Raw genomic sequence first — 14,539 nt, forward strand, 5'->3', positions numbered from 1 at the left:
CCAGCGCGGAGCCCAGACTGCAGAACACAGCAGCACCAGCCTTTTCTCTACGGCCTAGACGTGCATTTCAACACACGTGACTGTCCATGAACACTGTAGACGATGGTTCTTCAGTGGACCACGAACAGTCAAAGAACCCTTTGCATGATCCTTAATAAGGGTTCTATATAGCACCAAAAAGGCTCTTCTGTTTCCAAAAGGGTCTATGTAGAACCTTTAGCCATGCGTGTTTTTGAAACAAGGGTTCTATATAGTGCCCAGAAAAGGTTCTTCTATTGTAACAAGCTTGGCATTGTAACCTTTTTTTGTGCGCTGTGCAGAATTTTTTTTCAAAAAGGTTCTATGTATAGAACCTTCGACAACACATTCTCCATCCATCTGAAGAACCATGTCACGAAGGAAAATCGTGGGTTGGTCACCTTTCCATGCAGAACCATTTTCTTCACTTAAGAACCCTTGGAACCCTTGACGAACCATCGCCTGAGATGCTTCAGAGTCTTCAGAGATGGTTCTCCAAAGGTACTTTAGTGATGGCAACGGTTCTGTGTAGAACTATGAACACTCAAAGAACCGTCTGCATGCCTGGATGGTTCTTCGCACGGTGGAATGGTTCTTCGGATTGATGGAGAATGTGTCGCAGAAGGTTCTATATAGAGAATTTTTTTTTTTAAGTTCTGTATAGCACCCAAAAAAGGTTCTTCTAGCTCTTCTGTTGTTGATGGTGTCAAGCATGCGACAACAGAAAACCCGGTTCTGGTGCACATGCTCCATCAGTCTGAGGAAGGCTTTCAGAGTTAGGCAGGAATTTTGAAGAAACGGGTGGAGTTCCCCTTTAACAAAGCCAGTCAACCTGAATTAGCCTCCATAAGACTGAACGGCGAGTGAAGAGCAGCCAGTGATGCAACCAAATTATCAGGGGAAAATGTAGTCGGGCATATAAAACATACAAAACGGCCTCATTTGCATATACACTACGCGTCTCTGCAGCACGAGCGGACTTGTATTTATTTATCTACACGCCATCAATCATTTTTAAGCGTGAAGCTTTCGAGCAAAGACGCAAAGCAAAACAAAGCCGTGCCTCGTGGTTTTGTTTGGCGCGCCTGAAAACTACAACTCCCACAAGCGCCCGGGCGTCGACGCGCCCAGCCCAGCCAATGGGGGCCGAGAAGGCCGTGTGACGACACTCCGTTTGGTCTTCTTATGCGCCAATTGAGAACGCATGGGGCGAGATATCGGCGCGAGAGCGGAGAGCGAGCGCGGAGCCGTTTGTTGTTGAGGTGGGTGTGACTGTTATTGTCCTCGAGCTCACAGAGAAGATGGTATTTGGTGGCTTTAAGATGCAAAAGAGCGCGTTTTCCCGCGTTAGAGGCGCCTTTTGTTCGCCAAGTCGTTGAATGAACTTGAACGAGGCGCGTGCGGCTCTCTGCGCCCGTGGCTTTTCTTTCATGTCTGGTGCGCGCGCCGCTTTGTCTGGTGTGTTGGAGGGCAGCGCAGTCGTGTCCCCTCGGTTTGGCGCCTGTTGCAGTATTTTTATTTATTTATTTGTTTGTGCTCATTTGTTGTTGTTGTTGTTGTTGTTGTTGTTGTTGTTGTTGTTGTTGTTGTTGTTTACCTCCCACCGAGTACACGTTTAATTAAGATGCTTAAGTTTTTAATGAGTGCTTTTCATTCGAAACACCTGAAGTTCACTTACTGGAACTTTCCGTTCCACCTTAAATAGGCAGCAGTTGCTTTCTATTACGTTCTGGCGCCTCAGGTAGATCTGCTGCCCATTTAAGGTGGAACGGAAAGTTCCAACAAGTGAAATTCAGGCGATTCGTTTAATTATCCGCGTGCATTAAGGATGCCTCGTGCATCGTGGTGCATATTTTTTCACCACTTATTTGCAAAACAGCTGCGCTAATTTGCCCCAATCTGCCCCTCCGGTTCAGCTGCGGGGTGCAAACTCGGAGTAAGCATGCCGTGCAACAGCAATGTCTAGGCGGAGCTGCGCGCGAGGTACCGCCTGTCCGCCTTTGTTCTTTTGTTTGTGCACTTGCAGCTGCACCGCGTGCTCCGTGCTGCTAAATCCCCACGCTTATTGTTATTAATGTTGGTTATTATTATTATTATTATTAATAATATTATTATGGCATATTATAAGTCATCCCAGCTTTAATTGCACGCTTGCCTGGGCTTGCAACGTCATTTCAGGCGGGCAACCTGCCTTTCCGCGCGCGCCTTTTTGCCCCCACGGATGTGGGGGGGTGGCCTCACTTTTCTCGGCTCGCGCCAAACTTTTGGTTCCTCCCCCAACGTGCTCTAACGTTCCTGTGTGAATGCTGTACAGTGCAGTTATTGAATCCTACGCACTTTAAAATGTTCTGCAATAAAGGTAACGGTTCTCTTTTAGAACCATGGGTCCTAGAACCATTTGCATGGTCTAATGGTGAAATGGTTCCTCTGATCCATGGAGAACGCATTAAGGTCCCCCAAAAGAGCTGCTTTTATTAATGTGATGCCAAGCTTGTTCACATTAGTGGAACCCTTTTTGGTGCTAGGTGGTACCACTTCCGAAGAGGTTCGACGTGGAACCATAGAAAGCACGTTAAATGCTTCAGTAGCGCTCTGCATGGAGAAATGAGTCTTCAGTGTGATGGAGAATGTGCTGTGTGGGGTTCTATGTTCTGGGTGTTTCTGGGAAAAGTAATAAAAAAGGGTTCTGCTATTGTTGGGTCAGGCTTGTGACCAGAGAAGAACCCTTTTTAGTGCTGTATAGAACCATTTTGTAAAGGGTATCGTTCAGAACCATGTAAGAAGTTCTCCATCAATCTGAAAAACCATACCGGGACGGTGTAGAACCCATGGTTCTAAAGAGTCCTTGCCTTTGAAGAGCGTCTTGTATGAGAAGGTGGTGCACGTGGAGATAGCAAACCTGTCTCCCTGCCCTCTGTCTGTAACTCTCCAAAGCAGCCGCTAGAGGGCGCTGCTGCGCGTGTGCAGTCACAGCAGAGCTGCGTTTGAATGTTTTCGCTCATTTTGATGAATTTTCTTATTTTTCAGACGCAATTTTCCAGACTGTCTGCCCTCTTCTGCTGCGATGGCCTCGGACGGTAAGACAGCGATTTAAACAAAGTGTCCAGACTTCACCTCTGCTTTGGTTTACACCATCACCATTAACCTCTGATTGACCAGGGGGTGTTTGTCTGAGTTTTGGTGACCAGTTCATAAGGCTGATTATCAGTAACGGCATGAAGTAAATGTCAATTTTATTTATTTACTTTTTGTAAAATCCTCTCAAATGAGCAGAACGTGTGTTTTCCGATCTCCACATTTCACTAAACGCTCACGATTCACTGCTGAGAGCCAAAAATCTGCGCCGCTCTTTGTGTTGTTCTCTAAAAGTGATGTTTCCAGAGCAGATCACTGAAGAGACGCCGTCTGTTTATAGTTTAGAGCCCAGATTTGGGGAAAAACGGGTCGACTTTCAGTAGAAAAACAAACGGAGTTCAGCTTCTTTTATTATAAGGGTTTAAAATGACGTCACCGTCTATTAGACTGGAGAGAAGAGCTACAGCCTCACACGACGCCCAGCTTCTGAGGGGAAATTTTACAGTAAATTTCATGCAGTTACTGAATTTGGTCACGAAGGTTCAGATGGACAAACCAAACTCTACCCTGGAGAATAAGGGGTTAAAGTACAAGGGTAGAAATACTCAGATTTGATTTACATGAGAGCGGACGTGGATACCTGATACTTTTAATCCCACAAACAGTGAAACGCCACATGCACACTAGTGAACACACACTAGGGGGCAGTGAGCACACCTGCCCAGAGCGGTGGGCAGCCCTATCCACGGCACCCGGGGAGCAGTTGGGGGTTAGGTGTCTTGCTCAAGGACACCTCAGTCATGGACTGTCGGCCCTGGGGATCAAACCGGCGACCTTCTGGCCACAGGGCTGCTTCCCTGACCTCCAGCCCACGACTGCCCGCTAGTATGAGGGGAACTAACATGCAGGACATGCAGAACGTTTAACAGGGCAGTAAACAGGATAGTGGCCCTATGATGATAGGAATTAGTCATAATTGTGATTCTGATGGTTTTCGTTTGTTTTCACTCTGAAACCGAAGCTGTAGGTTCTTGGAAAGACGTCGCTGCTCACGTTGGCTTGAAGTTTTCGCCGTCCAGAACGCGTTTATTCGTTTATAAGAGAACAAGCCGGTTCTGCTACGAAAAGAAATTGAGTTCATATGGGGCAATACAGAACTCATGGTTCTAAACAGAGCCACTGCCTTCAGTAAAGAACCCTTGAGCATGTTTTTAAGTGCTTAAATGCCTCTGTATGGTGAAATGGTTCTTCAGACTGAGAACATGCTGTAAAAGGTTCCATATAGAACCTTTTTGAGAAGCCACCTAAAAGGGTTCTTGTATCATTGCGTGGTTGACATGGAACCAGCAGAAGAACCCTTTTTAATGCCATATAGACCCATGTTTTTAAAAAAGGTGCATGAAAGAACCATGTACAAAACATTCCCCATCAATCCGAAGAACCATTTCACCATGCAGGGAACCACTTAAGCATGACATGGTTCTAAGCAGAAACGATCCCACATGTTTTCATGGTTAAATGGCTTTTGGCGAATGGCGATGGTGAAATGGTTCTTCAGACTAACGGAGAAGGTGCTGTATGGTTTATATAGAACCAAAAAGCACCAAGTATAGCACTAAAAAGGTTCTTTGGTTGTTACAAGCCGACGTTATAACAATAGCAGAACCTCTTGTGGTGCTGTACATAAACGATTCCAAAAAGGTTCCATTCAGAACAAAATGCATCAGAACGTGTTCTCAGTCAGTCTAATGAACCATTTCACCGTGCAGAGAACCACTTAATCATGACATGGTTCTATACAGAACTCCTGGTTCTAAATAGAACCATAGCCTTTACTGAAGAGGCAGTCTTTTTAAATATGGAATGTTTTAATGCCCATTTTTAGATATGAATATCGGAACGTAAGCAGTGATGTCTAAACGGCGCCAGATCCACCTGCATTAGAACCAGAGAAATCTGGAACACGTTAATTTGTCACTAAGCAATTTTAATAAATAGCACAAATATTTATTTGTTCAGATGTTTTTACCCTTTTATTTCTGTTGCTTTATCATCGCCTTAATCAAAGTATTCTTCAAGGGTTCTTTAGTAAAGAAAATGGTTCTATAGAACCTTGAACGGTCACTGAGCCCTTTTTCATGATCAGAGGGTTCTCTGCATGGTGAAAGTTCTTTGAATTGGTGTGCTGTTCTATATAGAGCCTTTGTTTTATACAGCACCAGAAAAGGGTTCTTCTACTGTGATGTCAAGCCTGTAACAGAAGAACCCTTTTTAATGCTATATAAAACTCTTTAGTAGCGGTTCTTCATGGAGAACGTCTTTTTATGTGGTTCTATCAATCTCAGGAGCCATGTCGCCATGCTAAGAACACTTTAATGATGTGAACGGTTCTGAGTGCTCATATGGAGAACTGTGGAACATCTTTCTTTAATATAGAACCCATCCTTCGTTATTGAATATAGATCGAACACCACTGCTTTTTTCCTGGTCAGATCTGGTCAGTTGTCTGAAGATATCAGTATTGTAACATGCATCACCATGCAAGAACCCTTTAATCCTATCGGTTCTCCGAGCGGTCATACGGAGACGTAGGGGGGGATCTACGCTAAGTGAAAGCGGTGCAGACAGGACACCAGCTGTAAATATCTAATTACTTGTTTACCTGCCGATGTGAGCCGTCCATCCCTTCGCTCTGGCATGGGTAGACGTGTCTGGAGACGGACGGATTGAAGCGCTTTGATCCCTGAGAGAACGTTTAGGTGCAGCCGGAGCAGAAACGCCATAACGCGTCAAACAGGAGCGGCGGACTGTGTGCTTTAAGCCTTTATCCCTCTTCTGCACCCTGTAGATATCAAGGTGAAGGAGCTGGACAAGCGTGCGTCTGGCCAGGCCTTTGAGGTCATTCTGGGTAATCCCGCCCCAGATGCTAAAGGAGAGTTCCTGCTCTCTCCGCCGAAGAAGAAGGATTTGTCGTTGGAGGAGATCCAGAGGAAGCTGGAGGCGGCCGAGGAGCGGCGCAAGGTGCGTCTCGCTGGGGTCTGAGCTCGGTGTGGAGCTGCTGGTCGGGGTTTCGGGGAGATGCTCACGTTGGTGAACACGGGGCGGGGTGTTGGTGTTTGTGTGGGACTGAAAGTGAAGAGTCCAGCAGCACTGCTGTGTCTGATCCACCCGTACTCTGAGGGTCCGTGGGGGTCCTGACCACTGAAGAACAGGGTAACAGAGTATCAGAGAAACAGATGGACTACAGTCTGTAACTGTAGAACTACAGAGTGCAGCTATAGGGTCAGTGGAGCTGATAAGGTGGACAGTGAGCGCAGAAACGAGGAGGTGGTCAGAATGTTAGGCCTGACCGGTGTATCATTGTTTATGATCATAACATACTTTGGTCATTCGAGGGACCTTTTAGAGAAAATCGCCCAAAAAGTTGCATTTATTTCAGGCAATTACTGAATAATTTGTAAAGTCAGATGGAAAAGCTGAAATGTACCCAAGAGAATAAGGGGTTAAGGAGCAGGGTGGTGGACGGCCGTCAGTCCAGCAGAACTGACCACAGCAGGCCGAATGAATTGGGTTCTGCGTACTCGGGTCATAGACTGTCCCCACTGTCGACTCAAGCGTTTGCTCAGAAAAGCATGTTTTGTGACGATCATGACGGCACATTAATGACGATGTACACTGAAGAACCTGTGTAGAAGGTTCTTATTGACCACCAGATCTTCTTCCAGGGAGTTCTTGCGTGGTCTGTAGGCCCAAATAAGTACCGATATCATAATGCGCTTTTCTGAATGCATCGTTTATCCTCAGTACTTGACGCTGAGCACCTTCACCTGTTTCACTGCGTTTAGTTCAACACACTCTTGATGGTTCTTCATGGTTCTGCATAGAACCATTTACTAAAGAACCCTTTTTCATGATCATAGCCATAGACTGTTGGAGAATGTGCTGTTGGTGGTTCTATATAGAACCTTTATTTTATACAGCACCAAAAAGGTTTCTTCTACTGTGACCCAAGTCAAGCCTGTAACAGAAGAACCCTTTTTGATGCTATATAGAACCTTTTGATAACTATACTTTGTAGAACCATATAAAACGCGTTCTTCATCAATCTCAAGAACAGTCGCCATGCTAAGAGCCCTAACGATGTAAACGGTTCTCTGAGTGATCATATGGAGAACCGTAGAACATCTTTCTTTAATATAGAACCCATCCTTCGTTAGTGCAAATTATTGAATATAGATTTTAATGGGTTAATTTTCATTATCGTGAGTGACGAAGCGTATCGCCCTCTAGTGGTTGGCTGAAGAAACGGATAAGCTGACCTTGTGTAAGAGGTGAAGCAACCAGTTTAATTGGGCACAGGAAGGTGATTCACAGGTGACTGACGTTGGTCCCCTGTATCCAGGCTCTGCCCACAGGTGTGGTCTGCTGTAGCTGCTGTTGGGAGGCTGGAGCTTTGAAGATCCAGTTCAGCCTAATGAGAAACGTCTCATCCACCCATTGAAGCTTGTCCAGCCTCACAACAGTAGCTATGAGGGAGAACTTTATGGGCGGAGCTTGAGAGTCGTGTGTTTATGCGAAAAGCCAGATTTGCATTTTTCTTTGAAGCGTCGGTCATCAGGTGTCGGTGTTTGGCGTTCTGTAGGTCTGAGCTTGCGCTGTGGGGCGACTGCAGCTAACGAGCAATGCGTCTTCTGTCGTTATATAACGCTGTAGGGCTGACGGTTTGTAATAAATATGCTTTTCTGATCACATCGTGTGTCGCTGTGGTTGGAAGAAAACCTCGTATCTCCAAAACTGTCACTTTACAGCAGAAGGAAGAAACCTACTTTTACTTTTAATGGAAGTCAACGGAACCAGACGTCTTTCCAAGTGATTTTTGGGTCATTTCTTCTGGTCCGTTCATCGTTAGTTATACACGATGACCAGCCGTTTCAAACCATGTCAAACACTGAAACTTCAGAAATGGAGATACAAGGTTTTCTTCCGACAGCAGCGATCTCGTCAGGGCTTGTAGACGCTGACCAACTGCATGTTTCATGTTCGGCGTACTGCACACTTAACGATGGTTCCTCTGGGGGTTCTTTTAATAAAGAAAATGGTTCCTCTATAGAACTGTGAACGTTTTGCATTGGTGTCTGATCTTCAGAAGGAGGAGATGGAGAATGTGCTATAGATGGTTCAGTATAGTACCGAACAGGGTTCTGTTGTTGCCATGTCAAGCTTGTATACGGTAGAGTAGCAGAACCCTTTTTTGCTGCTGTATTGCACCCTCTTTGAAGAGGTTCTCTATAGAACAAACTATATCACATTTTCTGTCAATCTGAAGAACCTTTCAGGATGCAGAGAACCCTTGAAGTGTGCAAAAGGTTCTGGTTGTTCATGGTTCCATATAGAACCACTTCCTTTACCCTTGTTAAGAGTACTTTAAGCAGCCTGTGTGTGACGCTCGGTTCAGCCTGGATGTTCTGTCTCTCATCAGTCGCACGAAGCCGAGGTTCTGAAGCACTTGGCTGAGAAACGTGAGCATGAGAAGGTGGTGCAGCAGAAAGCCGCGGAGGAGAACAATAACTTCAGCAAGATGGCGGAGGAGAAGCTGAACCAGAAAATGGAGGCCAATAAGGAGAACCGCACGGCGATAATGGCAGCCATGAACGAGAAGTTTAAGGAGAAGGTATGTGACCGCAGGCTCGGGACTGGCCCTAGGCCCCGCAGGCCCGGGACTTGGCCTGGCCCTGGCCCTGACCCTAGGCCCCGCAGGCCCTTTTCAGCGCTTTATTTTCCGATCGATTGTCAGGGCTGTCGTTATAACTCAATTTCAAGAGAAGAAAATGTGGTGTACCGTTTTGATGATTCACCGCTGATCTAGTTTAATGTTTATTTAGTTTTTGGATGTAAAGTTTTCACGTGGGGGAAGTGACTGGAGTATAGAAGCCGTTTATCTGGGCAGTAGGTGTTGATTTTTAAACAGAACTGTACAGTATTAATACGATGATTCATCACTCGTGTTCATTTATCCACGTCCTGCTCTCTCCTGTCCAGGATTATCTGTAGGATCATCCAATACCTGCTTCATGTGATCAATACTTCATTATGTTAACTCAGCAGCTGCTGGTGGAATCAATAATAAACCCACGTGATGTTTAGACGCCTTCAGCGTGAATCTGGAACCGATCTTATTCCTTCTTATTAGGGTTTATTTAGTGTTAGTGTTCTATGTAGAACCAGTAACACACAATCCTTTGCACCATTAAGGGGATGGAGTGTGCTGTAAATGGTTCTGTATAGAACTGTTTTGAAAGGTTCCTGTATCGGTGTCGAGCTTGGACACAGATGGTTCTTTACTAAAGAAAATGGTTCTGTATAGAACCATGAACTCTGCATGATTTAAAGGATCCTTCAGACTGATGTTTTTGAGAACGTGTTGTAGATGGTTCTATGTAGAACCTCTTTGAAAAGGGTTCCATTTCGCACCAAAAGGGGTTTTTCTGTTGGCGTCAAGCTTGTACAGATTTTAAAAAGGTTGTTCTTCAGGGGTTCTGTAGTAAATAAATTGGTTCTATATAGAACGGTGAACAGAGAATACTTCGCATGATAATATGGTTATTTGCAGAACATTGTATATTGTTTTATAGGTTCTGTATAGCACCAAAAGAGTTCCTTGACTGTACACAAGCTGGACATCGTAACAATAAAGGAGCCCTTTTTTTGGATGCTAAATAGAACCCTTTTTGATGGTTCTCTGTAGAACCATCCACAGAATGATGTTCAGTTTGAGGAAACCTCTCATGATGCAAGAACACTAATCATGTGAAGGGTTCTTTCAGCATTTATGGTTCTATATAGAACACTAAAGAACCGTCTTCAGTAGTGACTCGGCAGGATCGCTTCATGCGTCTTTATTGAATTGAAACCAAAGTCTGGTCACTTGATTGATCACTGATCACTAATGTGTGTTTTTGTCGCTGTGCCTTTTGTTTTAGGATAAGAAGCTGGAAGAGGTTCGAAAGAACAAGGAGACCAAAGAGGCAGTCGGAGACGGCGAGAACTGAACTGTACAATCGGGGGAATTTGGGTCTTTTTGTTTTTTAAAAACATCCAAAGATTTATTTTTCATTTCTTTGACGGCCAGTATTTCCGTTCACTGCCCACTTTTATTTCTGTCCTCTCCTGAAGAAGTAGGTACCGTGATGGCTCAGACTTTCTGCTCTGTCCTTCCTCTCGGTTCTCGAGTCTGAGCGCCGTTTGTTTGTCTTCGTTACTGCCGCTGTTTCGTTAGCAGAGCTCGTACCGTTTAAGGAAGCCTGTCTCTCTGCATCGGTCCTTTGACGCCTCTAACGTCGCTCGTGCGACTGTTTTTTAGCACTTGACAGTAGCTCAGTGCCCGTTTCTCCAGGGGCTTCTGAGGGTTCTCCGACTCTGCTGTTCTGCGTAGGTTTGCTCTAGTCCAGAAACTGCTAGTCTCGCTGCTTCGTTGCGACTTTCCTTCCTCGTTCTTTTCCTTTCTTGCTCTTGCTGCCGTTTTGGTTTCGTGAAGCTGGAGGTCAGTGTGGGTCAGTTTCTCAAGCACACGACTGTTCAGTGGTGGTGGTGGTGGGGGGAGCCATCCTGGTGGAGGGCTCGGTTCTACGCGTGGAACGCAAAAAGAGCAATACACTTTGACGGTTGACTTGTTAACTCTTGTACTAAAAAATAAACGAAATTGCTTCAAATCGTCTGCTGGATTTTTATTTCTACAGCATTTCATTCCATTTAGAAGATCTCCAGAATCCAGTCGGTTTTCCTTCAAGGCGTAGAGAGGGCTCAGTGGAAAACACTTTTTGGGTGAATGGATCTCAAACATTTAACATGGTCAAGTGTAAATATCTAGACGGGGTGATTTCAAGAAGTTTCATCTGATTACAGGTGAAATTAATCATTTTGAAAATCACGGTGAACTGAAAGTTTAAATGAGAATAAAGTTCATGTAATTTTAGTGAAAGAATGGGTCGCTCTCAGGAGCTCAGTGAATTCCAGCATGGTACCGTGATCAGACGCCACCTGTGCAGCAAGTCCAGTCGTGAAATTTCCTCACTACTAAATATTCCACAGTCCACTGTCAGTGGGATTATAAAGTGGAAGCGATTGGGAACGACAGCAGCTCAGCCACGAAGTGGTCGGCCACGTAAAATGACAGAGCGGTCAGCAGATGCTGAGGGGCATAGTGCACAGAGGTCACCGACTTTCTGCAGAGTCAACTACAGACCTCCAAACTTCATGTGGCCTTCAGATCAGCTCAAGAACAGCGTAGAGAGCTTCATGGAATGGGTTTCCATGGCCGAGCAGCTGCATCCAAGCCTTACATCACCAAGCGCAATGCAAAGTGTGGAATGCAGTGGAGTAAAGCGCCGCCACTGGACTCTAGAGCAGTGTAGACGAGTTCTCTGGAGTGACCAATCGCGCTTCTCCATCTGGGAATCCGATGGACGAGTCTGGGTTTGGTGGTTGCCAGGAGACAGTACTTGTCTGACTGCATTGTGCCGAGTGTAAAGTTTGGGTGAGGGGGGATCATGGTGTGGGGTTGTTTTTCAGGAGTTGGGCTCGGCCCCTTAGTTCCAGTGAAAGGAACTCTTAAAGCTTCAGCACCAAGAGATTTTGGACAATTTCATGCTCCCAACTTTGTGGGAACAGTTTGGGGACGGCCCCGTCCTGTTCCAACATGACTGCCCACCAGTGCACAAAGCAGGTCCATAAAGACGTGGATGAGCCAGTTTGGTTTGGAAGAACTTGACTGGCCTGCACAGAGTCCTGACCTCAACCCCATAGAACACCTTTGGGATGAATTAGAGCGGAGACTGTGAGCCAGGCCTTCTCGTCCAACATCAGTGTCTGACCTCACAAATGTGCTTCTGGAAGAACGGTCAAAAATTCCCATAAACACTCCTAACCCTTGTGGAAAGCCTTCCCAAATAAATTATTTTAGATCAAATAAGACACCTAACAAGGTTTTGAGCAGCACCAGAGTCGTCTCTGGTGTCTCCTCTCAGTGCTGCATGAAAGAACACCAAGTGTGCATAAAGATCAGGATAAAAAGATGGTTCTTCAAGGGTTCTTTAGTAAAGGCGGAGGTTCTATGTTGAACCATGACTATTACATAGAACAATTTCATGCTTAAATGGTTCTTTGCATGGTGAAGTGTTTTTTTTCTTCCCCAGATTGATGGGGAATGTGTTGTATTAGGTTCTATACAGGGTGACAATAGCAGAACCCTATTTGTTTGATATGGAACCGTTTTCAGAAAGATTTCATATAGAGCCATATACAACACATTCTCCATCAATCTAAAGAACCATTTATGCTTGAAATGGTTCTTTATAGAGCTCATGCTTCTAAAGAGAACCATTGCTTTTTCTAAGGAGCCCTTGAAGAACCATCCTGTAGAAGGTAGATGGTGGCTGGAAGGTTCCATAAATGTTTCATAGTGGAAAAAGTAAAAACAAGGAAAATCTTTTAATAGAGCTTCTGTTAAGTGTGTTTAAACTTCTAACTGGTTCTGGATACGTTCCTCGTTCTGATTCGTTAAAGCTTCCCTTACAGCCAAACTGGATTTTTGAGGAACCTGATGATGTAATGATGTTTGTCTCCCTCTAGTGGTTACAGGCTGGAGGTGACTGAGGGGTTTATTTACATTAAATTGATTTTGGTTTTCAGTAGTTTGAGAAGAAGGTTCATTTATTAAGCATTTCAAAGTAAGTCCCAGTCCCAATTCTCCTTATTACCCCGACCCCCTGTTTTGGAGTGCTGCCCCTTGTTCCTGAGCTACAGGGCAGTGGTTGAGATCTTCCTCTGAAATGAGACCCTCTAATAAAAGAGCATCACTTCATTAACAGCTACTAGCGCCGCTCTGTAGGCGACCCTGCCCGTCTGCAGGGACAGCAGAGGAGGGGAAAGTTCAGCTCCTCACTGCTGGGCTTTAGTTACATTTAGGGATCATACGCCTTCAAAGAGGGGGGCAATTATTTATTATCACCCCCCTAATTCTTCAGTGATGTGAAGCTGAAGTCAGAGATTCTCCAGATTCTTGTTCGAATTTTCTCGTTCCACCATAAATAGAGCAGTATTGACATTCTGGTACCCCAGGCGTCAGAACTGCTGACAGACCACATTAAACTAAGATAAAATGATGTTTGTAACTTTTTAACTTTTTTAAAAATTCCCACATGTGTGGGTGTCTCTGGTCTCTTGTTCTCCGTCTCGCCAGTTGCTGTTTTTCTCTCATCTCTCTGTTTGGAGTCTCTAAAAAACATCTGTTTGGAGGATCATGTAGCCCCAACACTTCACCCCACCCCTCTATCTCAACAAGAATCGGGGGCCCCCCACCCCCTAGACGGGAACATGCCAAAAGGGCGAGGGGTGAACTGGGACTGGGCCTAAGAGAACTGATCTATGATGAAGTTTCTTCAGGTTTTATGTAGATTAGTTTCTTACTCCGTCAAGTTTGATAAATATTGGCCAACATTTCCAAATCTGACATTGCAGCTGGTCAGTAAAGTGTTGAGAAGTGAAGCGTTTCACAATCGAGCGCTGCTGGAGTTTTTAAACACCTCAGTGTCGCTGCTGGACTGAGAATAGTCCACCAACCAAAAATATCCAGCCAGCGGCGTCCTGTGGGCAGCGTCCTGTGGGCAGCGTCCTGTGGGCAGCGTCCTGTGGGCAGCGTCCTGTGACCACTGATGAAGGACTAGAGGATGACCAACACAAACTGTGCAGCAGCAGATGAGCTGTCGTCTCTGACTTTACACCTACAAGGTGGACCGACAAGGTAGGAGTGTCTAATAGAGTGGACAGTGAGTGGACACAGTGTTTAAAAACTCCAGCAGCGCTGCTGTGTCTGATCCACTCAGACCAGCACAACACACACTAACACACCACCACGTCAGCGTTACTGCAGTGCTGAGAATGACCCACCACCCAAATAGTACCTGCTCTGTGAGGGTCCATGGGGGTCCTGACCACTGAAGAATAAATATCAATATTACTGCTGATAATATTAGTAGTATAATCACTTGTAGGTATTTTGACCAGAGGAGGACGGGTCCCCCCTGGTGAGCCTGGTTCCTCCCAAGGTTTCTTCCTCAGTTCTGAGGGAGTTTTTCCTTGCCACTGTTGCCCCTGGCTTGCCCACCGGGGGGTTTCTGTACATTCTTTCAGTCCTGTGGAAACTTTGTCTTTTCTGAAATTCTGTAAAGCTGCTTTGTGACAACATCCGTTGTAAAAAGCGCTACAAATAAATTTGATTTGATTTGATTTGATTTGAAGAACAGGGTAACAGAGTATCAGAGAAACAGATGGACTACAGTCTGTAACTGTAGAACTACAGAGTGCAGCTATACGGTCAGTGGAGCTGATAAAGTGGACAGTGAGTGTAGAAACGAGGAGGTGGTCATGATGTTACGCTGGACCGGTGTAT

The 14,539-nt window shown here is 45.3% G+C and overlaps 1 protein-coding gene across 2 annotated transcripts; it reads left to right on the top strand.

Annotated features, from left to right (window-relative positions):
* Positions 1-1,111: 1,111 nt before the first annotated feature.
* stmn1a (stathmin 1a) lies at positions 1,112-10,802 on the top strand. Of its 2 annotated transcripts, none has more exons than XM_017688714.2 (5): positions 1,112-1,280; positions 3,046-3,095; positions 5,942-6,114; positions 8,573-8,764; positions 10,074-10,802. In XM_017688714.2, the coding sequence occupies exons 1-5, from the start codon at positions 1,204-1,206 to the stop codon at positions 10,140-10,142; spliced, it is 561 nt and encodes a 186-aa protein (XP_017544203.1). In that variant the 5' UTR covers positions 1,112-1,203; the 3' UTR covers positions 10,143-10,802. The 2 variants fall into 2 exon arrangements, with proteins under 2 accessions (XP_017544203.1, XP_017544204.1); XM_017688715.2 differs by lacking the exon at positions 1,112-1,280 and adding an exon at positions 1,377-1,527.
* The last annotated feature ends 3,737 nt before the right edge of the window (positions 10,803-14,539 follow it).

This window comes from Pygocentrus nattereri, chromosome 1 (assembly GCF_015220715.1).
Source record: "Pygocentrus nattereri isolate fPygNat1 chromosome 1, fPygNat1.pri, whole genome shotgun sequence".
Taxonomy (NCBI): domain Eukaryota; kingdom Metazoa; phylum Chordata; class Actinopteri; order Characiformes; family Serrasalmidae; genus Pygocentrus; species Pygocentrus nattereri.

Bases quoted from the DNA above. Each gene is read 5' to 3' on its own strand.
- stmn1a (XM_017688714.2), top strand. From the start codon at position 1,204: ATGCGCCAATTGAGAACGCATGGGGCGAGATATCGGCGCGAGAGCGGA. The intron at 1,281-3,045 runs GTGGGTGTGACT...CTTATTTTTCAG, and splicing joins CGGAGCCGTTTGTTGTTGAG to ACGCAATTTTCCAGACTGTC. The intron at 8,765-10,073 runs GTATGTGACCGC...CTTTTGTTTTAG, and splicing joins ACGAGAAGTTTAAGGAGAAG to GATAAGAAGCTGGAAGAGGT.